Source organism: Capsella rubella, unplaced genomic scaffold, assembly GCF_000375325.1.
Source record: "Capsella rubella cultivar Monte Gargano unplaced genomic scaffold, Caprub1_0 scaffold_6, whole genome shotgun sequence".
Taxonomy (NCBI): domain Eukaryota; kingdom Viridiplantae; phylum Streptophyta; class Magnoliopsida; order Brassicales; family Brassicaceae; genus Capsella; species Capsella rubella.
In genome coordinates this window covers 7,661,771-7,688,625 of record NW_006238918.1, presented here as the reverse complement: position 1 = coordinate 7,688,625, position 26,855 = coordinate 7,661,771, and the positions used below count along the sequence as shown (strand labels likewise).

The 26,855-nt window shown below is 34.7% G+C and overlaps 7 protein-coding genes, 1 long non-coding RNA gene and 1 pseudogene across 9 annotated transcripts; 4 read left to right on the top strand and 5 right to left on the bottom strand.

The window, feature by feature from the left end:
- Positions 1-250: 250 nt before the first annotated feature.
- Positions 251-1,443, bottom strand: LOC111830156 (sterol 14-demethylase-like; the record flags this gene model as incomplete). Its single annotated transcript, XM_023781566.1, is given in 2 exon segments — positions 251-482; positions 484-1,443. Coding segments are annotated over 2 exon segments (1,005 nt in total), but the record flags the coding sequence as incomplete, so codon positions are not given.
- Positions 1,444-1,572: 129 nt separating this feature from the next.
- Positions 1,573-3,803, bottom strand: LOC17883096 (E3 ubiquitin-protein ligase RZFP34). The gene is made up of 12 exons (XM_006288300.2): positions 3,537-3,803; positions 3,354-3,441; positions 3,137-3,196; positions 3,026-3,058; positions 2,866-2,943; positions 2,748-2,791; positions 2,608-2,648; positions 2,433-2,515; positions 2,270-2,361; positions 2,107-2,176; positions 1,982-2,023; positions 1,573-1,888 (listed from the first exon to the last, which is right to left on the bottom strand). The coding sequence occupies exons 1-12, from the start codon at positions 3,614-3,616 to the stop codon at positions 1,721-1,723; spliced, it is 879 nt and encodes a 292-aa protein (XP_006288362.1). The 5' UTR covers positions 3,617-3,803; the 3' UTR covers positions 1,573-1,720.
- Positions 3,804-5,259: 1,456 nt separating this feature from the next.
- LOC17883091 (cation/H(+) antiporter 9) lies at positions 5,260-8,289 on the top strand. The gene is made up of 4 exons (XM_006289978.1): positions 5,260-5,511; positions 5,630-6,105; positions 6,514-7,060; positions 7,165-8,289. Exons 1-4 carry the CDS (start codon positions 5,260-5,262, stop codon positions 8,287-8,289), a joined length of 2,400 nt encoding a protein of 799 aa, XP_006290040.1.
- Positions 8,290-9,728: 1,439 nt separating this feature from the next.
- Positions 9,729-12,348, bottom strand: LOC17883668 (cation/H(+) antiporter 3). Its single transcript, XM_006289973.1, has 3 exons — positions 12,082-12,348; positions 10,930-11,988; positions 9,729-10,850 (listed from the first exon to the last, which is right to left on the bottom strand). Exons 1-3 carry the CDS (start codon positions 12,346-12,348, stop codon positions 9,729-9,731), a joined length of 2,448 nt encoding a protein of 815 aa, XP_006290035.1.
- Positions 12,349-14,538: 2,190 nt separating this feature from the next.
- On the top strand, positions 14,539-15,905 carry LOC17884512 (protein SENSITIVE TO PROTON RHIZOTOXICITY 2). Its single transcript, XM_006289074.2, has one exon. It carries the CDS (start codon positions 14,590-14,592, stop codon positions 15,697-15,699), a length of 1,110 nt encoding a protein of 369 aa, XP_006289136.1. The 5' UTR covers positions 14,539-14,589; the 3' UTR covers positions 15,700-15,905.
- A 1,400-nt stretch (positions 15,906-17,305) lies between these two features.
- LOC17883594 (histone H2B.10) lies at positions 17,306-17,973 on the top strand. Its single transcript, XM_006288987.2, has one exon. It carries the CDS (start codon positions 17,342-17,344, stop codon positions 17,774-17,776), a length of 435 nt encoding a protein of 144 aa, XP_006289049.1. The 5' UTR covers positions 17,306-17,341; the 3' UTR covers positions 17,777-17,973.
- A 105-nt stretch (positions 17,974-18,078) lies between these two features.
- On the bottom strand, positions 18,079-19,471 carry LOC17882829. 2 transcript variants are annotated; one of them, XM_006288917.2, is made up of 3 exons: positions 19,363-19,471; positions 18,567-18,664; positions 18,079-18,457 (listed from the first exon to the last, which is right to left on the bottom strand). In XM_006288917.2, the coding sequence occupies exons 2-3, from the start codon at positions 18,647-18,649 to the stop codon at positions 18,331-18,333; spliced, it is 210 nt and encodes a 69-aa protein (XP_006288979.1). In that variant the 5' UTR covers positions 18,650-18,664; positions 19,363-19,471; the 3' UTR covers positions 18,079-18,330. The 2 variants fall into 2 exon arrangements, with proteins under 2 accessions (XP_006288979.1, XP_023636921.1); XM_023781153.1 differs by having other exon boundaries at positions 18,567-18,693; positions 19,363-19,447.
- A 238-nt stretch (positions 19,472-19,709) lies between these two features.
- On the bottom strand, positions 19,710-22,841 carry LOC17882337 (annotated as a pseudogene).
- A 2,390-nt stretch (positions 22,842-25,231) lies between these two features.
- On the top strand, positions 25,232-25,833 carry LOC111830185. The gene is made up of 2 exons (XR_002833550.1): positions 25,232-25,422; positions 25,609-25,833. It is a non-coding gene; the product is annotated as an uncharacterized LOC111830185 (long non-coding RNA).
- Positions 25,834-26,855: the final 1,022 nt, after the last annotated feature.

Here is a 26,855-nt window from a genome sequence, read left to right as displayed (position 1 = left end):
TTATCTTGTTGGGGTGTGGTTAAATGTGAATGATTTGTAAATTTTGATATTTTATTTACTTGTTTTGGTTTTTTGAGGGGGGAATGGGTGAGAAGTCGTTGGTAAGTCCAACAACCAAAAGGTCCAAAAGCCATTTCTTTGTCGGTTCGGGTAGGTCCGAAGATCTAGAGCCGGATCTTCTTGTCCATGTAATATAACATAAGTCTACGAGTGTCAAAAAAAAAAGAAAGAAAAAGTTAGTCCACTCATGGATTAACATACAACTCATTTATTCTTTAAACCTTGATATTATACAATACAACCCAATCATTTTTCTTTTACCTTAAAGAAAAGAGTCAAAAGAAGAAAAACAGAACAGCAAGTATCAAACGACCAATACAACAAACTAAGACTAAACACAAAAGAAAAAACCAAACCAAGTGGGTGCATTAAGGTTTTTAAGAGACGTGGAGACGCTTATAACGGACCATCACTTTCCCTTTTAACTCCAACGACCATAGCATTCCAATCAGTCTCAGGAAAAGGTGACACTAACTCAAGCCCAAAGTTTCTCAGCAAGTGGCTCCATATGGCTTTGATTTGCATGTAAGCAAAAGGTCCACCAAGACACTCGTGCCTACCTGCACCTAAGGAGATGTATGAGAATGGACCAGCTACTTTGTCTTCTTCTCTGCCTGGTGAGAATCTATCAGGATCGAACTTGTCTGGATCTTTATAAACATGAGGTAAGCGATTGGCGAATACAGGCGAGGTTGCGACAATATGTCCCTTTGGGATCTCATATTTTTTTCCTTCTCTGGTTGTCACATTGAAATCACTATGTGAGGCTCTCATCAACATGATCAGTGGAGGGTGAAGCCTTAAAGCTTCTTTGATGCATCTAAACAGAACATCCATTTCAGATAAGACATCATAATTGATCTTGTCCCCATTTTTTTCAATCAGTTTCCTCTGCTCTTCCTTTGCGGCTAATTAGTAGTGTCTGTCCCGCATTAGATAAGCACCTGTCCATGTTGAAGTGATAGCGCTTGTGTGCTGGCCAGCAAACAAAGCAGCAATGAGCAAGCCAGTGACCTCAGATTCAGTTGTTTCTCTACCGTCTTTGTACTTTGAGTCGATGAAACATTGTAGTATGTCGTGCTCTGATTTGTCACCAGAACGTTTTCTAGACGCTATGATTTTGGAAAAGATTTGTGCAAGCTTTGCTCTGGCCCGATCACGACAGCGATGAGCTGGAATAGGAAGGTATGGGAAGAGAACACTAATGGGAAGCATTTCATTGTCTAGTTCGTGGAAAAATGTAGAGACATCATCAAAGAGTTGTTCACGGACTTCTCGACCTAGAAGACATCTACTTGCAGTCAAGATGATGAGACGCTCTAGCTCAACACTTAGGTCCACTTTACCACTCTCTCCCCATTTTGAGAAGTAATCCTGACTAAATCAATGTACAAGTGTGCAATTAGTTTATGTTGTTTTACTTAGTTTGGGCTATATATGTTAAGACTTAAGAGGCTATAAAGTATTGGATCTAAATTTATCTTTAGATCGTCTAGAGTCTAGACTTGCGAGTTGGATAGGCTCAAAGCAGCTTTTCAATTTGTGCTGATATATAAACAACCAGAGGCATTGACCGACTGATACTATAGTTATGAAAGTACAAATAGTCTCTCTTGGGATATCTGGACACCAAAGCTAGAGTTGGTGAAAGAATTAACTCTTAACCAGTCGAACCAACAACCTGAGACACTCCAGAGGAGCAAGATTGATGATCAGAGCTTCTCTGCGTCTGTTTCGTGTTGTAGGAACCACAGCTACTGCATTTATGCGCGATCAGATGAAACCGAACATTCGTGTTTGAGCTGCAGTCATTGCAAAGAATCCATACCTGATTCAAAACATCATATTTTAAGTCCAAATCAGAATGTGCACTCATACAGATCACAAGCAAGAATACGATATGGAAATCAATTTCGTTTACCATCTTATTTTCATACAGTTTTGGCATTGGGTATGCAGCAACCTGCAAAATTTGAAAGTAAAACTTGATAAACATCTAAGAGAGACTACACAACAGAGATCAAACATTAGATTATGGAGTCTTACCTCTTCATCAAGTTTTTTCCACAAATTGGACATGTCACAAATGGATTTGGCGCATACAGGGCATGTGAATCTACACAAATCATAAGGTCCAAGGAAAGATTTAACCTTTGTTTATCAATGGCTTCTTTCATTGTGTGGTTTAAAAGAATTGAGGGTTCTTTACCGATTATGTAGCCCCATATCTTTCGTGCACTCTAAATGCATAGTGTGACCACATAACAGGACCGTGATATCTCTTGTGGAATCAAACAGATACTGAGAACAAATAAACCCAAATCAGGACACCATTATGTTACACTAGGAATGGATGGAATTAATTCTTCTACCTCAAAACAAACAGGGCAATTGTGATGCATTGCGCCTTCGACACATCGGTGCTTGTCCTCCATAACCTTGGAGTAGCAACATCCTGTTCCAAGAAAACAAAATAAGATCTTTAAACAATGAAAGGCACGAGAACTTATGGAAAACAAGCAAGATAAGTGAGGTTTTGTCTCTTACGACATCTTTTGCAATGGAAGAAGTTTTCTTCTCCTCCAGTCCTATTGAACCAACATCATTGAGATTACATATCAACTTCACAATCTTGAATTGGTTTGGTAAGCACAAATTACAATGGCAGTGTAAAAGTTTAAATATACCGGCAAATCCCACACTCATCGCAATGATATTGCTTCTTGGAAAGCTGAAAGAACAATCTAAGCCTCAGTACTACAAATTCCAGCTAAAAAGGGCGATAACTCAGAATACAAAACTTACATCATCGTCGAAGAAATTGCATTTTGAGCAGAAGTACTTCCCCATACATACACCACAATTGGAGCAATTTTGCTGGACCTGAAGAAAACAATCAGAGTTCAGCATCAAGAAACATGCATACACGAATTAAACCCCCTGTATCCAAAATGTTGATACTCACGTCTTGTTCTGTCTCACAAAGTGAACATACCACCTGAAAAAAAACAAAAACAAATCAAGATCAATAATGTAATTACAATGAACAAACATTATCAAAATGTTTCAAACAAACCTTTGAAACTTCATGTCGAGGAAGTTCATGTCTATGAAGCTGTTCAATTTGAAGAGAATCCTGTTGGAACAAACAAACACACATTAGTATATAATCTTCACATCTATAACCCAAACTTGTTCTTCTCAAAACACACACACACACACATAATTTGGTTGGAAATAAACTCTTAATAAAACTCATAAAAGACTATTCCTTTAATACAAGTTTATCATACCTTAGCTTCGTTGTGGCAATGTCTACAATCAAAAACCTCATCACAACATGGTGCTCTAATCTTGCATCGTCTTCTGTAATGTGAGCACCTAAACACACAGACACAAATTCAATTAAATATTGAAACTTTAGCTTCGTTAGCCCAACTAAAACTGAAATTAAAAATCAATGGATTGTTCTTTACCCGTAATGCCCAGATCCAATCTCCATCAGATTCGCAACCTGAGAAACAAATTCTTGATTTTCCTGGAAACCCATCTCCATATTCACTTCAAAGTTTCGATCTTTCCTACTTTCAAATCAAACCCAATTCGAGATAGTAAACCCAGAATTGGAAAAAACACGTCGAGAGTAACGAAAATTATAAAGAAACGTAATTTTGAAGAAATGTATTTGACGTTTGTTGATCACAGAATCAAGTAGGGAGTTGCAGAGACGAAGAGCAATCAGGTGGTATATTTATTTTATTTATATATATAAGAGATGAGCTTGGTGACTCGGCAACACGCCAGATTTCAATTTTGCCTAATCCATAGATTTTATTATAATTTGACTATTTTTTCTGTAAAATCTAAATAACAAAAGGAAAATAATATGTAATATTTTCTTCTTAAAAAGTTGTAGCTACAAAATAATACGCCACTAGTTGATGACTTGATGTTAATGTTTTTACATTTTCCTTGTAAATAAGTAAAGTAATGAGAAAATTTTATAAACGAAAAAGAAAAATTGGAATTGGCCTTACGATGGATTGAAGTATCAAAGATTTATATGGTTGGACTTTTTTGTTAAAATATCTTTCTTTCTTTTTTTGTATTATCCACTAAAACCATCATATTTCAGATATTGATATGAACGAAGAGTTTAATGTTAATAACATAGGTCACACTCTCGGTTTTGAATTTAATTCAGTTGGCGCCGACTTGGAGGGGGGCATTAAGATTAAGACCAGGTTTTGTGTGGTGTGGGTCTCAATGTTATGTCATGGTGCTGTCTTTTAAAAAGCAGAAGAGGATAGGATTGGATAATGGATATGATCCTCTCACACTTGGTGACTTCCTTGTGGCTATGGGTCCATATATTTATACATATATTCTCACTTTCTCACTACTGAAAAAGACCATGGGATTTGATTAGGTACATAGACTTCATAAACACAGTAGTGGATCTTCAAGGGGCATAGATTGCATTTGATACGAGTAAAAAAAAGTTTTAACATAATTTTTTAATATATGTGGAAAGTGCAAACAATATTATCTGTGAGACGGATGGAGTTGGACCGTTTAAGTTAAACTGCTTTCAAGGAAAAAAATTATTATTTAAAATTTTACAATCTAATGTGTGATCCCACATTCTTACTTTTACTTCTACACTTACATATGTTAGGTTGTGATCGTGAAAATCTCTAGGGGTGGAGCTTAATTTCTTAGACCCTTAAAAGCTCAAGGACTAATATAGAAAAAGTATAAAACCAGATCTCTGTTATACACCATTGGATCTATTGACAAACTATATTATCTTGATCGATCGATTTCAATTTTGCATATAGTTCTTTTTTTGGTTAAATAGTTTTCACGTACATCTGGTATGCTTGGTTTTGCATTGTGTATCTCTGTTTACATATTTGTATTTTGTTTGATAATATACATCTACAGCTCAAAGAGTCAAATGTAGCAAAACTATTTAAAATATATATACAAAAAAAAAACACTGGTCAATGGTGGCGCCAACTATTGAGGAAACAATAGCTTTTTTTATTCTTCTTTAAAAACAAAAATAAACTGTTACGTTATTGAATTTTTTTTTTTTTTGTTAAGAAGAAGATATTTAACCAAGAAAAAAACAAACAAAATCGATCTTGAACAAAATTTGAAAAAAAAAACATATATCTTTTTGTCATCGTCATGATGACTGATTCTCAAGCAGTATCTCATGATGCGCCTTGGCCGCCTCTTCGCCACGGTCAAGTTTGTTACGGAGCCACTTTTTTCAACATCTCTTCTGACGGAATCTTCGAAGAACATGAAACTCCGACTGTCATCTTCGGATATGCATTGCCTCTCCTTGAGATTCAAGTCCTTCTCGTCTTCGTTTCCATCGCCTTATGTCATATGTTCCTTAGACGTATTGGCATACCACAGTTCGTCTCCCACATGCTTGTAAGTTTAAGGAAACACATTCACCCACAAATCTCCATATCTTGTATCTCAAGTAAACGCTCATGGTTTCTTGTATTGCAAGTAACAAGTTTTTTTTGTTTTTTTTTTATTAATCTAGGCCGGTTTGATTTTGGGACCTCAGCTATTTGATCTGGTGGAGTTTTCAGCGGATAGGTTATCGTTAGACGTCCCAGGAAACGTAGCTTTGGAAGGTATGGGCAGGTTTGGGTTGGTAATGTTCACGTTCTTGATGGGCGTGAAGACCAACAAGAGAGCCGCGTTTCACATCAATAGACGAACGATCGTGATCTCTGTTACGTCCTTTATCGTGACTATGACCAGCGGATTAGCTTTCAGAAACTTTCGTATCGACAAGGTCGACCCTCTTTATATGCCTCTGAGGCTGGCCCCAACAGAACGTACCGTGATTTCAGCGGTTCAGGCATTAACGTTGTTACCTGTCATAACCCATCTCGTATATGAGCTCAAGATTCCAAACTCGGAGCTCGGCCGCATGGCCATATCTATCGCAGCCATCAACGATCTCCTTGGATTTATCAATCTGATAGGCGTCTCCTACGTTGGAACATACAGGTATGCTAAACGTCGATTTAGGAATTTCATTGGTGCAATTGGCATTGAAAAAAATTGATATCAAGATTTATTTTCAATAATATAGCAATTAGAAAACTACTTAATTACCTAACTAAATATACTTTTGTTGTAAATTGTAATCAATGTTTACAATTACAACCCGGAGACTTAGGAGACCAAAAGACTAAAACTTGTTAAAAAAAAATTGCATCAACAAAATTTACTATCTTATAGTCTTTTAGGTACATGACAGATTAAACTGTCTAGAGTCTAGACGATCGCATTATATAACATTTTTACAAAAAATGTACCAAATGAATTAAGAACTTAATCGAGTGCAAGATTAGTATAATTTAGTACTTAACGATCTTGTAAACATCTGTTATAATAGTTTGAAACCGTTCGCAGGTACGTATCACCCAGCATAGCCAACCGCGATATATTGGCAATGATCATCCTAGTCCTTGTGATCGTGTTCATTGTCAAGCCTACAGCACAACGAATAGTTGATAATACCCCAGAAGGCAAGGCCGTGCCGAGAATGTATTTATACGCAACAATCATGACAGCAATCGCAGCGAGTATTTACTCAGATTTTTTCAACCAAATGCATGTTCTAGGAGCTTTACTGGTTGGGATGGCGATACCAGATGGTCCTCCTCTGGGATCTGCATTAGAGGCCAAGTTCGAGAGTTTGGTTACAAACGTATTTTTCCCTATTTCAATCACAGTCATGACGATGAAAGCTGACGTTTTAAGGGGATTGAATGCGTTGGATGACATTTCCTTTAACATAGTTCTTGTGCTTTTCACATTGGTCGTGAAATGGACGGCCTCTTTTGTACCTTGCATGTTCTGCAAGTTACCTATCAAAGAATCTGTTATCCTCGCTACTATGATGAACTATAAGGGTTTTGTCGACTTATGCTTCCTCGATGCCGCTGTTAAAAAAAAGGTAAATATAATTTTTTTATCAAAACCTAACCTAAGTCAAACATGAAACTACATGTATATATTATATTTTTATAATATGGTTTTAATTATTATTCTTTTATACAGAATTTGACGCAAGCAACGTACACGTTCATGATTATTTACGTGCTACTAAACGCGGGGATTTTACCTACGATTATCAAGGCACTATATGATCCAAAGAGGAAATATATTGGATACGTTAAGAGAGACATTATGCATCTGAAATCAAACTCAGATCTCAAGATTGTAACTTGTTTGCACAAACCAGACAACATATCTGGCGCGATCTCGTTGCTTCAATTGATTTTGCCGCCAAACCACGAGAACAAAGACAGAGGAGTCATTGCTGTCACGGCGTTACACCTAGTGAAACTCGTCGGACGTAGTTTTCCCGTCTTGATACCTCACGACAAGCGGTCTAAAACACGACTGCTTCAAAACTCTTATGTCCAAACAATGATGCTCGCATTCACCGAGTTTCAACAAGAAAATTGGGAATCTATGACCGTTAATTCCTTCACAGCTTATTCTCACGAGGATCTAATGGATCAAGACATTTGCAATCTTGCTTTAGACCATCTCACATCGATGATCATCGTCCCTTCTGGACGAAGATGGTCACCTGATGGATTATATGAATCTGACGATATTATGATCAGACGTGTGAACACTTCTCTCCTTGAACGAGCTCCTTGTTCTATCGGCGTACTTAATTACCGAGGATATCAAAAAGGTAAGAAAAAGACTAATAGTACCATCAACGTCGGTGTAATCTTCATTGGCGGTAAAGACGATCGTGAGGCGCTCTCGCTAGCGAAATTGATGAGACATAATCCGAGAGTACGTCTCAATGTGACACGATTTTTATCTGGTAGAGAACCAGATAAGTCCAAGAATTGGGATTACCTTATTGATGATGAGGTATTGAATGATTTGAAAGCAACGTATTCCACCGTAAAAAACTTTTCCTACGTGGAGAAGATAGTCAACAGTGGACCCGCAGTGGCCACCACCGTTAATTTGGTGGCGGAAGACAATGATTTGATGATTGTAGGGAGAGATCACGATGATGATTCACTGGATTTCAAGGGGTTGGCAGAGTGGATGGAGCTTCCCGAGTTAGGAGTCATCGGAGATTTGCTTGCGTCAAAAGAATTAAGAACTAGGGTTTCTGTTTTAGTAGTACAACAACAACAACAACATGAGTGAGTGTAATATATTTCAATAATCTCAAACAAAAATTTTTCATTATAATCACATTTATGGGTCAATGTTAGATATCCTACATTAGACGTGGAAATAGATACTGTATATAAAATACTTGGTTTATCCATTCATTACAAAGAAGAAACTTGAGTTATAAATTTTTGTACAATTCCTAAAATAGTAGGAGTAGTCCGGTATTTTGAAAGGGTATAGTTATGTTCCGCTCTAATACAAAGACGAGTTGGCAAAATTGGTAAACACTAATAAGACCATCTCTATTAGTCTATCCTTTGATGGGTGTCTCAATATTTTTTTATAATTAATTTTAAAGACATTTATTGTTAAAATGTCTTTAAGCAGACACACATACATTTTTCTAAACTTTAAAACACCCATATTTAAATAGTATTAAAATTAATTATTAGAAAATTTGAAGACACTCACCAAAACTGACCAATGGAGATGGCCTAAGACCATCTCCATTAGGAGGTTCATAAGATGGGGTTTGTATAATACAAAATTAAAATATAATTAAAAAAGAGGAGTGAAAATAATCTGAGGTTCATAAATAATTAAGAGTTTAAGATACTAAATACATATGTCTTTTGTTTTCACGTTTTTGGTATAAAACCTTATATTTTATAAAATTTGAGGTATAATGAGTTTATATTTGGAACTTTGAAAATACAGCTTATATTTTACTTAGGAGGATCTATTCAACTCTATATTTTATATTATTTGACTAGCAGTGATACTGTATCTATATAAGTTTGATGATAATTTAGGGAAATTATTATGATTTCTTCTACAATCCTACCTAAAACCATGATATTTATTTTATTTGTATTATTTAACTATGGAAATCCACTAACATCCACTAAAATCTCTAAAAGTCATTAAAAATCCAATCATTCAATTTGCTTCTATAACATGAGATTTTAATGTATATTTTTAGAAATCATTAGTACAATAACATTGGATTTTAATAGACTTTTAAAATTTATGATTGAATAATGATTACACAAATGACTTGAAATGTTTTATTGAGTACACTCCCTTAATAAGAATTTTAATATTGTATATATATTGTTCAACATGAAATTTTATATTAACATTATGGTTTGGTAGTTAAGCAAAATATGAAAAAAATATAAATGATTTTATGAACATGAATATATTCGATCTTTAATTACCACTTTCTCTGTTCTTTTAAAACTCGAATATTCATCTCTCTTTTCTTTTTCAATGTTAAATGGTATAAAATATATATCCGGTTAAAAGAAAAATATCACCGCCCTTGTATGGAATGGGGAACCGAAAGTAAGTGTGTTTTCGAAAAAGTTCAATTTGATAGGCTAAGTAAAATTTACAAAAGAATGTACTTCTTACAAATAAATTTCTAAGACTAATAATGTAAAGAATGGTACCATTTACGTAAGAAGCTAAATCATAAGTTGTTGTTGTTGTATAACCAAAACAGAAGCTTTGGAATTAATATCATGTGAAGTCAAAAGATCACCAATAACACCAAGCTCATTAAACTCACTCCATTCCTCAAGCCCATCTGTGAACACACTCTTCCTTCCTTTCCCTCTTCCCACTATGAGCATATCAAAATCTTTTGAAATCAACTTCAAGAAACCAGATGTCTCAGACGCGTCTTCAATCTCTTTCTCCGCGTAGAAAATGTCTAACAATGTGTTGTTCTTCACGTCTCGAAGCAGTTCATCGTCAAGCATTTTATCCCACTCAGATTTTTCTCGTGCGTTCTCATCAGTAGTGACCATTCGGACAATGGTTACTTTGATTCTAGCGTCACGGGCCATTCGTGCTGCAAGTGTCACTGCTTCTCTATCGTCCTTACCGCCTAGGAAAATCATACATACATTGTATGTTGATAAGTTTGAGACAGCGTCACTAATGGTTCTTCTTCCGAAGCTACTTCGGTAGACAAATATTCCGACAGAACATGGTGCCACTTCAAGAACGCTCTTATTTAGGTTCATGATCATGTTACTGTTTGAAATGATAGCTTTTCCGTCAGCTGACCAAGTCTGGTGAAAAGGAAGTAGTATGAGGGAAGTAGTGTTGTTGAGAGCAAGCATACAGATGTCTCCATGCATCGTATCAGGCATAGATAAAGCCGTGAAGACGCTTACAAAGACCGATCCGTAGAAATCTTTGCGGAATTTTTCAAAGGAGGCAAGTACATTGTTTGAGTAAGACGTCTCCTCTGTTCTGAGAGTTTGCAATTTATGGGAAATGAAGATCGGATGGGCTTGTCCTACGAGCTCCAACAAGTGAAGGACATAGGCTGCAACAGGAGATTCCCGGGATGGGGAAGTCGTTTCAAGAAGATTGATCATTGGACGTATATCATCAGTTCTATAAATGCAAGACAGAATCCTTAGTTCAGAGTTTAGTTTCAGGTGCTGCATGTTCCGCTTCTCGTACCCAGCGTACATCCTCGAAGGATCGTATAAGTACCGCAAGATTGGAGGTATGACTGCGGAGTTAAACAGTATGTAAAGACACGCGACAGTAAAGGTCTCCGGACGAACAGACTGCAGTGTTAATCAAAGCATAAACAATGAGATAAAGTTTTATACTGAAATGTAATGATTATGATGTGTTAGTACATACCCCTCTTTGGAAGGCTAAGGCGTAAGCACCGAGCTCGAAGATGCCTTTAAAAGACATGATAAGAGATAGAGCAAAGCTGTCTGCCATTGGCATACGGTAGAACAAAGCAGGAACAGTAGTCAAGATGAATTTGACGACGAAAGATATTAACATGATGTATATAATACCATTGAGATCTTTCCATTGAAACAGAGCCGAGATATCGATCTCCGTGGAAGAAGAAGCAACAAAGAACGGAAGAAAAGTGCCGAAGATAGCTGATTCAAACTTCTCAACGATAGCAGAACCTAGAGGAGGGCCATGAGGAACAGCAAGACCTAAGATGAAAGGTCCCATGAAGATAGATTGCTTGCACCAATTCGCAAGCATGGCTGAACCAGAGACCATAACAATGATTGTAGTTAAGTAGATTGGCTTCACAGGACGACCAGAAGGCGTTTGTTTAATAATGTAGAACATCAACGGTCTGAAAACATAGATTGCTACACAAACAAAGAGAACCACTATCCCTGCTCGCATCAAAGGACGATCCCCAACAATAACATCTCCTATAAACACACTCCCGAGCCGTGTTTGCTCGTCTTTGAGCTCTTTCATGAAGATGAGAGCGGAGGCAAGAACCGAGGTACTAAAATCACTGATCACAGCTGAAGATATAGCTAGACGACCTAGCTCTGAGTTCTGAAGCTTGAGCTCAAAAAGAAGGTTTCCAACGACAGGGAAAGACGAAAGGCATTGGACTGAGTAAATCACAACATACTCCAATGAATTGAGAGTATTGTCCGATTTTTTCGTTCCTACGTCCCTCAGATTCCCGAAGAAGATAACGGAACAGACCAACGTGGAAAGTAAAACAGAGGAGAGACCAATGGTGATAGCTTTTCTCCCCGTGGTTCGGATCAAACTCATGTCCATTTTAACTCCCATCAAGAACCAAAACATCATGTAAGATAATGCAGCAGTAAGACTAAACACAATCTCTTTGTAATCCTCTGTAGAAAAGAATCGTCTCGCCGCTGTATTCTCCTTTAGGAAAGACTTGCTTAGAAGAACACCGGTCTACAAGATAAACACAACACATGCAGAACAACCCTTGAGATTTAGAATCCTTGTAATAAGAGAATGAAAACGTTTTCTTTTCGGAAGACTTACAAGCATATGAGAAGTGAAACGGATCATGCCGAGACGTCGGAGGAAGAAATGCAAGAATTGCCAGAGGACAGAGACGATGAGAAATATCATCTGCAAGTGCGGAAACATGTAACTCCAAAAATGAACATTGATGTTAGGATCTGAGAACTTTTGTTCAGGCAAAACACCATTGGAGCTAGGGTTGAGAGGTACGATGTCACAGATCATGGATCCTTGTCTCCATGTGTCTCTCAGGTAAATGGTCTTATTATCTCCAAATTCTTCCATTGATGACAAACCCCTCCAACGATAAGAGAATTAAAAAAAAAAAAAAAAAGATTGCAGGAGCAATGTCGGAGATGGATTACAAAGATTCCTTTTTTTTTTATATGAATTTTATTTGACTTTTTTTTTTTAACCGTTTGGGTAACAGAATCGAAGGAACAACAAGTATTCCATCTGGGTTTTGAAAACCCTAAAAATAGTAATTTCGTAAATGGGCAAAAGTAGCCAACAAGAAACAGGTTTCGACGGCAACATATATCAAAAGTTTAAGTGTCTGATTAATGTTAGGGTTTAATTTTTTCTTTGACAGGTAACAACTTAAAATCTGCTAATTTACGGGTGATTGAGCCAGCTACAACAAACAAATCCCAAAGGTTAAGAAATAAGAATGAAGATTACAAACTAACGTCCGGCGACTACAATTTAAATTTAGACCATGCATGACTAGTATTCATCTCTGCTTCTTGCTCTCGTCCAATATATTTGATTAGGAGACGACTTTACATAAAATAATTGTATACAACCTTACCATTTTTTTATTTGTCTCCTACATTATTATTTTTTTTGTTCTTTTTGAATGTTACGATTGGTAAACTGTTGTTCGACTCCTCAAAACGCCTTGGTTTGCTTTATTTGCTACATATTTGATCTCTATATATGTATCATTACTTCATACTCCTTGGTTCATGAGAGATTAAAACACTTCGATATTAATTTATTGTCCGTGGTAGGAGAAAAAATTGTATGCTCTTTAACGTGAAGTTCGATAAAATCCAGTGGTTGGTCTCTCTTTACGGAACTAGTGCAACATGGTAAGAGTATTAGCAAGAGTTGTTAATACTGTTTGTATATGAATGTGACTAAACCAGTCGTATGGAGAGATTTAAATACTTGTACAGTTTTCGAAGTTCACCAAGTATACCACAAGAAAACAGCATTAATCACCCACCACTTCATAAACCAAACAACTTCTTTCAAAAATAAAAAAAAATGAATACACACGCACGCACAAGCAAAACTTAATATTACAAAATTGCAACTCATGCCAATGGCCACATTATTAACACTCCCTGTAAGAACCAATAATAGAAGTACGCGTATACACATGTGTGCATGTAAGCAGATAAAGAGGAATGAATGTAGACTATGTAGTAGCATTAAAGAAAACAAACAAAAAGGATTGGAATGTGACATATGCATATTATATATATGAGCTTGACAGTTATATATATGAATGTATATCCAAAGAATACACGAAGAAAAGGCCATGAAAAAACACACTAACACTTGACTTAGGTTTATCATTGTATAATTACATTGGGATTGACCTTCTTCGTTTATTTTAAGATATAGCTGACAAAGTCTTGTTAAGGTTTTATGCGGGGAAGGTATTAATTGGGGATGGTCCTTTTTGCTCTCTCGAGTTGACTTGCGAGTTAATCCTAATCACATCTCATACTTCTATTATTCCAGTTTCAAGCTAATGTTATTAATTCATACACATGACATATGCATTTAGAGGAAGAAAAGAGAAACATCATTCATGACGACAAAAACTTGTTAAGTCTAATGAATTGTTCTAGTGCATGTTGTCGCTTGCCTATATCTCATTCCATCAAAATGTTGATAGATAAAGATGCATTATTTATATCCTAATTCCTAACTGTATTGTACCATAAAACTCAGGATTTGGAAAAAAAATATTAGGTAACTGTTAAAGATTGGTATCTATGAAACGCCTAGACGTCAATCTAATTAAACATCTTTATAATTAATATCATGCATGTAAGCCAAATCAAAACCCTAAACTTTAAATAAAATTTATAACGATTTGGCCATCTATTATACTATAATAAATGTTTTCATCATTAAATATGTCTGTTCGATTTTAAAATCACTAATAAACTGCAAGATTCATGAATACCAACTTTTTTTTTTCTTTCAAATTTTAAACCAACTTTGTACATAATCTTTCCCAATTTAACATGTTTGATAAAATGAAGCGAAGAAATATTAAAATATGTGACACGTATTTGTTGGTGTGTGTGTTTTTTGTGTGAATGTATGTCACAACTCGCGAGTATTTTATATGGTAGAGGGTAGGGTGTCTTCTTCAAGGCATCTAGACTCTAGACCGTCTGGATATATATGAAACAAATATACCACAACGAAAATATAGAAGCAACAAAATCGAAAGAAAATTTAAGAAGAAAACTCAAACTAGATTCTTCATATATACATAATATGATGAATCAAGATGACCATCTTACAAGTAAAGGTGAAGGATCAATGTCTAGCTTCTCCGGGACGACCGCTACTTCTTCAAAACAAAACTACGTTAATAATACCGTGACGACGGCCGGGGTGAAATCATTGGAAGACGACGATGCTTCACTATCTCTTCTATACAATCTCTCTACCTTACAAGACAAAGTCCATCAGACCCAATCTCTGGTGAGCTTCTACATGATATCTACTAATAACATTAACCAATCTTCGGGGTCAACGTCTTTGGCAGTGGCTAACATCGGAAGTTTGGTTCAAGAAATCATCACGGCTGCTTCTTCCATGCTGTTCACTTGCCAACAACTCAACATCGGATCTAACAACAACAATGATAACGATCAAACCGCAGATCATGCAATGGTTTTGGAATTTTCCCGACAGGAAACCGAGCCAGGTCATAATTTTGTACAAGAATCGACCAACCTTTTTGGTGTTCAAGAAAGAGGGCAGATCTCGTTTCCTGACCAGAACCTTGAGTGGTTCGGCACCCAAACCCTAAACCCTAAAAAAGAATATCATCGTTCTAAACAAAGATCCGGGAACTACGAGATATTGGAGTTAGACGTAGCAGACCTACTAGCAAAATACACGCATTACTGCCAGATTTGTGGGAAAGGGTTTAAGAGAGACGCGAATCTAAGGATGCATATGAGAGCGCACGGGGATGAGTACAAGACACGGGAGGCGTTGATCAGCCCAATTAGCCAAGACAAGAAAGGAGACTACTCGTTAAAGAAACATTACTACTCGTGCCCTCAACAAGGGTGTAGATGGAACCAGAGGCACGAGAAGTTTCAGCCGTTGAAATCTGTGATCTGCGCCAAGAATCATTACAAGAGGAGTCATTGTCCTAAAATGTACATGTGCAGGAGATGCAGCGTGAAACATTTCTCGGTTCTGTCTGATCTTAGGACGCACGAGAAGCATTGTGGGGATATAAAATGGGTTTGCTCTTGTGGTACTAGATTCTCTAGGAAAGACAAGCTTATGAGCCACGTTTCTTTGTTCTTGGGCCACGTACCGGCACATGGGTCGTCAGCTCCGACGACCACCATAAAGAGATCATAGGAAACTAAGGAAAGTACGAAAAGAGATGATTTGTGCATTCAAACTCTTTTCTTTTTCATTTTCTTTTTTTCACGAGTTTCTATATATATCCTCTTAAGTTTAATGTCAAAGAGATAAAATATTCAAAGACGTATCACAGTAACTGCTTGTGCACTAACGTTAATGTTATAAAAGATTTTGGTTCCAATGGGAACGTAATTATAATGCATAGGGTAGAATAATCTATTAGATTTTTACTCATCACACAAAAATTTGTAGTCAAGATTTATGTTTAGCTCTTCTTCCATTCCTCAAGATTAGTGAGCAAAGAACAATTCTTGGGTTCACCCCTAGGGGTGAACCTATCTCATTCACCCCCTCTAAGCTAACCAATCAAAATTAGCCATGTCATCTAATTAAATGAATTAAAATAATTTATCTTATTAATTACAAACTTTAAATTTTAACCACTATATTATTAACCTAAACTTAAATATAATTTAGTTTATTTATAAAATCTAAACCCTAAAGTACTAATTTATCAACCCAAACCAAAATATAATCTTGTTTAATTACAAAATCTAAACCATAACCACTATTTTGTCAACCCAAACCAAAATATAATTTCGTTTAATTACAAAATCTAAACCCTAACTACTATTTTATCAACCCAAACCGAAATATAATTTTGTTTATTTAGAAAATATAAACCCTAACCACTATTTATAAACCCAAACAAAAAAATAAATTCATCTATTTATAAAATCTAAACCCTAACCATTATTTTATAAACCCAAACCAAATAAAATTTCCTAAATAAAAATCCTACAGAATTTGTTTCCTTAATTTGTTTTATTTTATGATTTTAATTTTGATTTATTTTTTAAATAGAAAATGACATGGCACGTTATTATATTTTGATTGGTTAATTAAGAGGGGTGAATGAGATAGGTTCACCCCTAGGGGTGAACCCAAGAATTTTTCGTGAGGAAAATACTATACATAATATACACACATAAATGAAAAATCAGTTCGTCTAATTTGTACATGTATTCCATAAAAATAGATACTAGCAAAAAGTTAGAAACTGAAACTCTGTTAAAAAAAGATAAATTAATCGACAATGTAGATATTCGATTAATTATTTCAAAGGTTAAAATTATTCAACGTTGCATTTATAGAAGTTCGAAAAATTCACGTATACCTTTGAAAATTGAAAATAATAAACGAGAGTTGGTAATTTTTAATCTAAAAACATCGAAATATAGTATCAATCGCAGCCGTCCATTGCTTGGACAGATCCAAAATAGCCAAGTCAGCAATCCACGCCAAATAATTTTTTCCCTCTTTAGAAATGGGAAACTCAACATTGCCGCCACGTCAACTTATGGCGGTTAGCTAAAACCGGCGATCGAAATATTTCGAAATTTCTATAATCACTCGCGCATTAAACTTAAAGTAGATATAAACCATCCATTCATTAATACCCCACATCGAACAGTAACTATATGGCCACGTCACCGATCTGCATATCAGTATCTCAACCAATCAGAACTCTCTCTATTCACATATAAATAAACAAGACTTGGAGGATCGAAGAATCATAACAACAACCAAAATCACAACAGCAAAATCTTGAGAAGCTTTTCTAAGCATTTGAAAAATGGCGAAGGCAGATAAGAAACCAGCAGAGAAGAAACCGGCGGAGAAAAGTCCGGCAGAAACCGCGGCGGCGGCAGAGAAGAAACCAAAAGCCGGCAAGAAACTCCCCAAGGAACCAGCAGTCGCTGGAGACAAGAAGAAGAAGAGATCCAAGAAGAACGTCGAGACCTACAAGATCTACATCTTCAAGGTGCTGAAACAAGTTCACCCAGATATCGGAATCTCGAGCAAGGCCATGGGGATCATGAACAGTTTCATCAACGATATCTTCGAGAAGCTTGCTGGTGAGTCTTCGAAGCTTGCGAGGTACAACAAGAAGCCGACGATTACTTCCCGGGAGATTCAGACGGCGGTGAGACTTGTGTTGCCTGGAGAGTTGGCTAAGCACGCTGTTTCTGAAGGGACTAAGGCGGTGACCAAGTTTACAAGTTCTTAGATTTGGCTTATGTAATGTGGGGAGGAGGAACTAGTAGTTATCTGAATATGAATTAGGATTTTATGCTTTTGGGTACTTTTATGGATATGTAATTTGGGATTTTCTAGTTTCTAACTATGGCATTGTTATGAATTTCTACTTATCTTTGCAATGTTTTGTCTTCAATTTCAATTTTAAAGAACCAATCTCTTATAAGACGTCTCAGTTCATAAGTTTAAGGCATTGATTATAGCAGTTTTGTTTTGGGAAGATGCTTCAAATTGAAACTTGGCGTAAAGTTGAGATTTCTAAGCAAATTCATGGATACAAGAATTCTAAGAAAATTATAATGAAGTTTAGTGATTCTTGATACATCACTTAGAATTTTCGACAATACAAAATCAATTTCTTAAGTTGCTTATGAAATCTGTTTCTTCAATGGTTACATAAAGCATAGCGAAATTACATGGAGCTAGAGCACAAACGTCAAAAACGATATCGTTTGTCTGGGAATAAGATATGTGAATGTGTGTATACCTGCCTCACATTGAAAACTCCTGCTTTCATTGATGGGATCATTTCTTTGGATAAGTTCGATGATCAGGTCCAACATCGCGTGAGCCTGTGTTTATGTAAGGTCCTCTAAAAGTTGCTTGAGGAGGTAATGGTTTTGTTGAATCAATCACTGGTTTTTTCGATGATCTGCAGCAACCAAAAGAGAGAGGCAAAAAGAGAACTATCATACCACAAGATCAGAGACGATCTAACAAAAATTGAGAAAGAGAGAGAGAGGGGCAAAAAGGGTTCTTACGCCATGTAAAATGGGAACGCTAACCCTGCAGACGCGAAAACAACCAGACCAGTGGCTACAATGATGTTACGTGATGGCGCCATCGTAATCTTGTGGGACTTTGCAATCCAAACCAATAAACATGAAGCTGGAATCAGTCTTAAGACCATAAGAAAGAGAAACAGGAAGAGATAACAAAGTTCAAATGTAACTCAAACGCTGAGAATACCTTATGCTTATAGCATAAAATGCAACAAAACTATAACATATGCAAAATTCATGTGTCAACAACAAGCTCTTCATAATCAATTTACATGAGACTTAACTTGCTCGATTATCACAGCAAAGCTTTGCAACATGAGTTCCAAACACTACCTAAGGTAAACTGATCAATCAATCCTCAGTTGATGAATTCAAGATGCACAAGTCAGAGAATCAGATATTTCCAAGAACCTCCATGAGTAATTCTAATTCATTTTCACAGATGATTTGCCGAATTTTTTTTTTCTTTTTCATCAGAGTGAATCCTATATATTACACGAAAAAGCCTTGAAAATCCAGTATTATCGACAAAGGTCACGCATTTCTACAATAAACAACCCAATTCGAACTCAAACTACTCGGTCGAGATGTTCAGAAACAAAGATCTGAAATTCCTGAAACCCAAAAATCCAGATATTGAAATATGAATTTCAACCAATCAATTCGAACAAAATCTGTCAAAATACCGAATCTGAACGAAGACCGTAATGCAATATTTTAAATTTCATAATCACGAAAGAACCAAGTCGCGATACAAAAGAAGAGAGTAACTCACTTGGGATATGAGGAAGCCGAGTCGACTCAGTGAAACATTTTGGGGGATTCGGGTTTGGTGCACCGAGTCCCGGAGGTGTATGAACCGGCGATTAGGACGTGACGATCTGGGAAATTGATATTGGGCTATAGACAACTTAAATGGGCCTTATCCGTAAAACTTTAGCTTATGGAACCTTTGGGATAAAGACTAGAACACCCCAAATCTTTCAGGTTAGCCCATGTTTCTTTTATTTATTTTGTATAGCTTTAAATTATTAACTTTCGACAAAAAAAAATCTTTAAATTATTAACCCAAATAGGCAAAAATCATTATTGTAGATTTACGATCGTAATTCATATCCCCTAATTAGAAGAATCCAATTACCAAACCCAAGCCCTGTATCAATGAAGAGAAAGAGTAATATACTAAGTAGTAAGTACGATACCTTAACTATTACAGCCAATATTTTATTCACTTATGTTTTTTTTTTTTTGGTTTTTATCATATTACAACCAATGAACTTTTAAATCGATATTTTAAGTTCTTTTAGATCCTTTTGATAGGTGCGAATCCAAGATCCAATGATCTGAACTTCTTTCTCACGTTGCTCCACGAGCCAGTCCGGGTCATCCTTGCGCTTCAAGGTAATATCCATACAATGAGACCCTGATCAATGTATATATTGTAAAAATATATATCCAACATTAGTGAAAGAGTTCATGTATCTCTTGGATAAACACTCAATTAACAAAGTAAAATCATGTCTAGCTAATAAATTACCGTTATTTGTCGTAATGGCAACAACCGTGTCCGAGATATTTTCCAATACGCTGAAATATATGGACAACAAAAAATGCTCATAAATTTCGCACGCACTTTTTAAAAGAATTAATATTTTTAAAAAATTACCTGCCGACACTATAAGGATCTAATAATCCGTTGGAGAATATAATGTTGTTGCCAAATCTTCGAAATATTAACTTAACGTCCTATAAAATATAAATAGATCGATGTATTCATTAATACTTGAATTTTTTTATTGATAAGATAGATATTGAACATTAATTATGGAATTGTAAAGACCCGTACCTGAGTACCGTAGTGAGATGTTATCCAGTGCGGACGAGGTATAACCCCGTAATTTGATTGGCAGTCTTCACTATAACTAGTCATGTTGTACGGGCGGGTTTGAAACATTGAGTCCTCTTCGTTATACCCTATGGGCATTACGATTTCACTGCAAACCTGTGTAATAATAGCGTGTGCATATTTAACTCATAAACTAGTTGGACGAGTTCGTCAGTGAAATAATAATGTACATACAATATTAGCTACTAGCTAGGTATAAGGTTATAATCTTTTTTTTTTTTTTTTTTTTGTGTGACAGAAATGTTTTACCTGCCATCCCCATGCCCTGTCACTGTTTGTGAGCTGATTAAAACCATAACAAGAAATATTTCCCGCATAAGCGACCACACCTGCGAGGAAGAAACTTTTATGAAACCTGATCATCAATTCATCAAGCCGAGCTATATCCCAAAGACCGGGAAGCAGCGTTTCTTTAAGCATAAGTTAATTATTAATAAATGTGGAAAAATAAAACATCACCTGCGAAGATCTGGTCTAGTAGATCTCTTGGTGGGGTGGTGTTAATCGCTTCGCACACGCTAGTAACCGTAGCGGAATATACATTGTTGTTGTATTGAGCTGTCCCGGCGTATACGTAACTTAAAAAACTTTTGAGTTCATAAGTGTCCTTCAAAGGACTAATGGATCAACCAAAAAAAAAAAGATAAATAATTTATTAAAATGATAGATTATTGCTCATACTTATATACGGTATATATCAAATTGGGTGGATGTTTTTTACTTGCAAAGCTTGATTTTTTTGCTGAGGATTGACAGACCGGCTGGTTTGGCTGCGATTATGTCTATTTCATCCCAAGATCGACGTATCTGGTCGTGACATTTCTTGCTCGTTTGCTTTAAAAAATATGTTTAAGAAAAATTAAGACTAGTAAATACTATATACATATATTGACAGTAATATTTTGAACTATTTTTTAGTTAATTACCTTGAAAACTTTGGTTACTATATAAAAGTAACCATGTTTTGGAAGTGTTTCTTCAAAATAGAGAAGAGGCGCTGAGGATGCTAAAGCCCCGAGTGCAATGTGTGGGTACTTTAGCTTGAACCAAGCTGCCAACACTTTTGAGTGTCGTGCCATGAAATGTGAAATAAAATTAAATAATTATTTGAAGCTTAATATCTTATCATCATGGTAAATTTAAATATCCATATATGGTGTTAATTAGATGAGGAATAACATTAGAGAAACATAATTGTGAAAATATCTTTACTCAATTTTAATCAACTGTACAACGAGTTCTTAAACACAAACAACTAAACTGAGTCTAAAGCTAAACCAACATTAATAACCAATATAGCTAAACCAAGATACGTAAACTCTAATATTGTTCTAATAGGAACATCAGAAAAAGAGAGATGAGTAGCGAAAGGTGCATTCCATATTATATTTAGATGTGAATTATTTTTATAGTAATCGATTATTAAAAATTATTATATATTTTTTCAAAACAAGTATATATACATACATATATGCATGGAATACAATCGGTTCCGCTATGTATAGTACGTAGTAGGAAACTTACTTCCACCATAGGATCCTCCAATAACGATGACGGGACTATGGTGAGCTGAGTATGATTCCTTGATGTGAAGAAGTATCAGGGCATAGTCCGCAAGGGCTTGAGCTGTGTTTAAATAGCCCAAGGTTTTGGCAGTCTTCAACGTTTCCTCCGCCGACCCAAACGGCATTGTTTTCCCATAGAACCTATGCTGCTTGACATTGAAATTAACCGTTAAAAAATTATAGCGTTTCCATTTGTATATAGGCAGGGATATGCACACATGTACACCAACCTCTATGTAGACGATGAGGGCTTTGAAATGAGGAGCGTTATCTTCTATGAAGCCAATATTGCCCAAATCGCCGTCCATTGAAGATTCCGCTCCGAGATAAGCGAGGATGGGTGCATTGGATTTTCCACCTTCCCAATACTTGGAATTAACCGCATATCTTTGACGGAATCTCATGTTACTTTTCCGGAGTGTAGGTGAAGTGGTCTAGGGTTTGTTCAAAGAAGAACATTTGGATACCCATGTCCGCCAAGTTGTCGTCGGATTTCTCCGTGAGTATCTCAAATGCGTACCTCATTAGTCGCATCTTCCCTAACCCGTTCTCATCACTCGACAAGCCAACTCCTCCAATAGAAATGAAGCTCACCGAAAACCATTGAACTACAAGGCACTGGACAACGAGAGAGCATATTCCCATCACAATCCCAACACAGAGATCGATGAATGAAGTCTAAACTGGAGGATAAATAATTATCGTATGATGATCCAAGAAAGGATATCGTTGAGTTGATTAAATATTCTAACCCATTTATCAACCCCCTCTATATATATTACACTTTACACAGTATTCATTGATCATATGCATGTGACATGAATCTATAAAAAGCCAGACACAAATAAAAGACTTTATTCTACCATTAGATATTGATTAGATCGTGTAGCTTCACACCAAAGAAAGCTTGTTTCATTCTCTTTATTTGTTCTGATAACTGCACCTTCAATGATAATGACCCATAAACCCACTAGACTATGAATCTAACATCTTAAAAGTGACTGGTAATTAGTAAGATACGTATAATGTAAACAAATATTTATATATATTTCTAATAAATGTTTATCATATATATATTCATATCAAAGAGATAAACTAGTGGGATATATGTAGGCATGTCAATTAGGGCTAAAGCCCGCGAGCTAGTTCGGCCCGGCCCTAAAAAACATCGGGCTCGGGCTTAAATATATATGTCCAGAAAAAACCGGGCCTTTTGGGCTAAGCCCATTCGGGTTAAAGGGTTTTATGGGCTTAACCCGGTCGGGCTCGGGCTGGCCCGAAAAGCCCTTAAATAAATATATTTTTATTTTTGTAAATATTGTAGTTTGAATAGAAGATTTAATTAATGAATTAATTTTTCATATTTACTTACTAGCCTTACTTAATACTTTTAAAATCATTATCTATCATATTTTCTATTATTTATATATGTCAAAACTGAACAAAGCTAAAATTATATATAGATATTGACTCTACCATCTACTTTAAAGTATTTCAGTTCCATGTTTTATTGGGTTAAAGTGTAAATAATTTATTTAGTCTTCAATTTTTCTCTTAAATTAAGTTAGTTTTAATGAATATTGATAAGTTATTTAAATTTTGATACATTATTTTTATAGTATACTTTTAAATATTGTTTTTTAAAAACTATTATGAACTTATAAATTAATTTTTTATCGTTAGCTAAAACCCAAAAAAACCCGAAAAACCCTGTAGCCCTGTTAGGACCGGGCCGGGCTTTGAAATATAGGCCCGCATATTTTTCGGGCCGGGCCGGGCCGGGCTCAAATATATGAGGGCTTTACGGGTTTTGGGCTGGGGCGGGCCGGGCTAGCCCGATTGACATGCCTAGATATATGTTAGGTATAACTTACAAATCAAAGGTTACTTAATCTAATTCTTACCACTCACTTTATTCAAAAGTGAGCCTATTAAAAACCTACAAACTTTTTCATCGATAAAATTTGATCTGTTGTTAACCACCAAAGTGGGGTTTACTGAATTAGCAAAAACAGAAGGACCATTTGCTTAGTCAGAAACGATTCTTGTCATAACAAAATACTTTGTGGGTTAATGCAGTAGCGAAAATGATCTGTTTATCGAAAAATGTTGATCATGACCTGTCAATCTGTGATCATAATTAGAGAGTCCTAAATCACTAATCCTGAATAGTCATAATGGCCTATTGATATTTTGAAATATTTATCTACAGAGATGAAGAGAAATTACCCAAACTTGCCACAATCATGACGATCTTGTCCATATACATATAAATAAATAAATATATATATATATATATATATGTATATGTATATATGACTTATTATTTTGTTTACTATAATATTATACAGAACTAGGTACTAACCAGGTAAACCGTGTGCCAAACTTTTTAATTTAATATAAATTTGTAATAATTTATTTTGTTATTATTTAATTGAATATTTATGTATCCCGTATTTGTGTTTGTATATCCAAACAAACAATATATTGGTTTGATTATTTTATGATTTTATATATTTAATTTATTTGATTATTATTTTAAATATCTTTTATTACTTTCAGTTGTTCTTTTAAAATTTTTTTTAATGACATATCAATGTAAATTCTTACCATTTATAAGGTTTATTTTATTTTTTTACTTTTCAATTAATATAGTAGGATATCCAAACAAACAATATATTTGTTTGATTATTTTATGATTTTATTTATAGTTTATTGATTATTTTGTGATTTTATATATTTATTTTGTTTGATTATTTGTTTAATTATCTTTTATTACCTTCAGTTGTTTAAAAAAAAAAAACCTTTTAATGGCATATCAATGTAAATTCTTACAATTTATAAGGTTAATTTTATTTTTTACTTCTTAATTAATATAGTAGGATTAATTGTATTCAAGTCAAACGGTAAAAACCAGCCAAATTAGTAAATGTATTATACATTTCTAGCATAAATTATTTAATTCTATTATATATTTATTTATTACCATTAAATTATTAGGATATTTCAAAATCATAAAATTACATTGTTTTCCATGTTAGAGATATTGCAATTAAAACAAAAGTTACAAAAATAATAATAGTCAACTAGTCAAGTCAAACCAACAAAACTTATAAATGCAATATGATATCTTTCCTTCAGAAGATGTACCTATATAGATGTGTGTGTGTGTCTATAACACAAAACATATACTAGCAAACAATAAACATTACTTAAAAAAATAATCAAATCTCACGAAATAAACTTGTAAAAGAATGACTCAAAAATTGTGTATGATGATTATGATGGCATTGATAATGGTAGGATGTCATCTAAAAGCATGCAATGGAATGGAGAACTTGTCAAAGGAAGACCCTCACTCACCGTATGTGTCATGCATTCACATAAAAAAATTTAATTTTATTATATTTCATTTTTAACAAATTAGTGAACTAATTTCGAATTAAATATGTGTTGATAGATAGAAGACTTTATATATGTGTCATGTGTGTGTGTGTAATTTAACATATAATTTAACATATATGTTGTTATGATTTGTGGATGTATGCAGGATTGAAATAACAATTCAGCAACGTCAAATAGTTCCAGACCCAGTATGCATATGGCACTGTCAAATCAAATGTGGCGATAACATAGATTGTGCACAAAAGTGTCGTAGGAATTGTTGAACCCCAGTTCCTCAACACTAACGTACTATTTCGATGTATCAAGGAGTATCTCTTTTCAATTAAAAAAAAAAAAATTAATAATACCCGGGAGCTGAAATATTTTATAATTGCTAATTTGTTTTAATTTGATATTTATTTATTTAAATTTATTTTTATTTTATTTTGTTATAAACCATTATCGATAACTTTTTTAAAAAACACTAGGGATGAACCCGCACGTACGTGCGTGATTGGTTGCAAAAACTATGTTTATCACAAAGTTTCTAATATTTTAATCGACATAATATAAGACTCGGATCGAGTGTAAACTGAATGACTGATAAATTAGAAATCAATTAAATTTGTGAACTATCACATCACATAAACTAATGAAAAACATTAAAACTTTTGAATAAAATAACATAAATATAGATATCAGGACAGTCAAACCCGTTCACTATGCATGTTCTACAACAAATTGAAATATTTTGGTCCACCCACATGAATAAATAGTATGTCTTCATCTTGCCCGTTACCCATAATTCCCTTTTGTATATTATTAGAATTAGTTAAGATAATAATTTTTTATTTTATAAATTACCCGTTCCCTTTCCGTTATTTCTTGTCCCAATATTTGAAATTTTTAAGTGAAACTTACTTTTGATATTAAAATTTCATATTCTTGTATCATACCCGTCATTTGATATTTGAAAGTTAAAATTAAATTTAAGTTTCCAAATTTTTCGTATAGGCTTGTTTTTGATGAGAAATAGTTTAGATATTTTTTTTTTTTGAATTACCCATTCCCTTTTTGTTCCCGTTCGTTCTCTCTAAGATAATATCATATTTTTTTTATATATAAATGAAATAATTTACATTTTAAAAAAAAACCAACATTATATAGCTTGTATTTAACTAATTAAATTACTCGTTCTCTTTCTGTATTCGTTATTTCTTGTCCCGATATTTGAAATATTTAAGTAATTTGAAACTTACTTTTGCTATTTAAATTTCATATTCATGTATGATACCCGTCATTTGATATTTAAAAGTTGAACTTGAATTTAAGTTTCCAAATTTTTTATATCATCTTGTTTCTGATGAGAAATAGTTATATAATTCTTTTTTTTGAATTAACCGTTTCTTTTTG

Coding starts and splice junctions, on each gene's coding strand:
- LOC17882829 (XM_006288917.2), bottom strand. CDS start 18,649: ATGGCGCCATCACGTAACATCATTGTAGCCACTGGTCTGGTTGTTTTC. Junction 18,458..18,566: donor GCGTTCCCATTTTACATGGC/GTAAGAACCCTT, acceptor TGGTTGCTGCAG/ATCATCGAAAAAACCAGTGA.
- LOC17883594 (XM_006288987.2), top strand. CDS start 17,342: ATGGCGAAGGCAGATAAGAAACCAGCAGAGAAGAAACCGGCGGAGAAA.
- LOC17883668 (XM_006289973.1), bottom strand. CDS start 12,348: ATGGAAGAATTTGGAGATAATAAGACCATTTACCTGAGAGACACATGG. Junction 11,989..12,081: donor GTTTCACTTCTCATATGCTT/GTAAGTCTTCCG, acceptor TTTATCTTGTAG/ACCGGTGTTCTTCTAAGCAA. Junction 10,851..10,929: donor CCTTAGCCTTCCAAAGAGGG/GTATGTACTAAC, acceptor TTAACACTGCAG/TCTGTTCGTCCGGAGACCTT.
- LOC17883091 (XM_006289978.1), top strand. CDS start 5,260: ATGACTGATTCTCAAGCAGTATCTCATGATGCGCCTTGGCCGCCTCTT. Junction 6,106..6,513: donor TCCTACGTTGGAACATACAG/GTATGCTAAACG, acceptor AACCGTTCGCAG/GTACGTATCACCCAGCATAG. Junction 7,061..7,164: donor ATGCCGCTGTTAAAAAAAAG/GTAAATATAATT, acceptor TCTTTTATACAG/AATTTGACGCAAGCAACGTA.
- LOC17884512 (XM_006289074.2), top strand. CDS start 14,590: ATGATGAATCAAGATGACCATCTTACAAGTAAAGGTGAAGGATCAATG.
- LOC17883096 (XM_006288300.2), bottom strand. CDS start 3,616: ATGGAGATGGGTTTCCAGGAAAATCAAGAATTTGTTTCTCAGGTTGCG. Junction 2,944..3,025: donor TTTGTGAGACAGAACAAGAC/GTGAGTATCAAC, acceptor TGTTTTCTTCAG/GTCCAGCAAAATTGCTCCAA. Junction 1,889..1,981: donor AACTGTATGAAAATAAGATG/GTAAACGAAATT, acceptor GTTTTGAATCAG/GTATGGATTCTTTGCAATGA.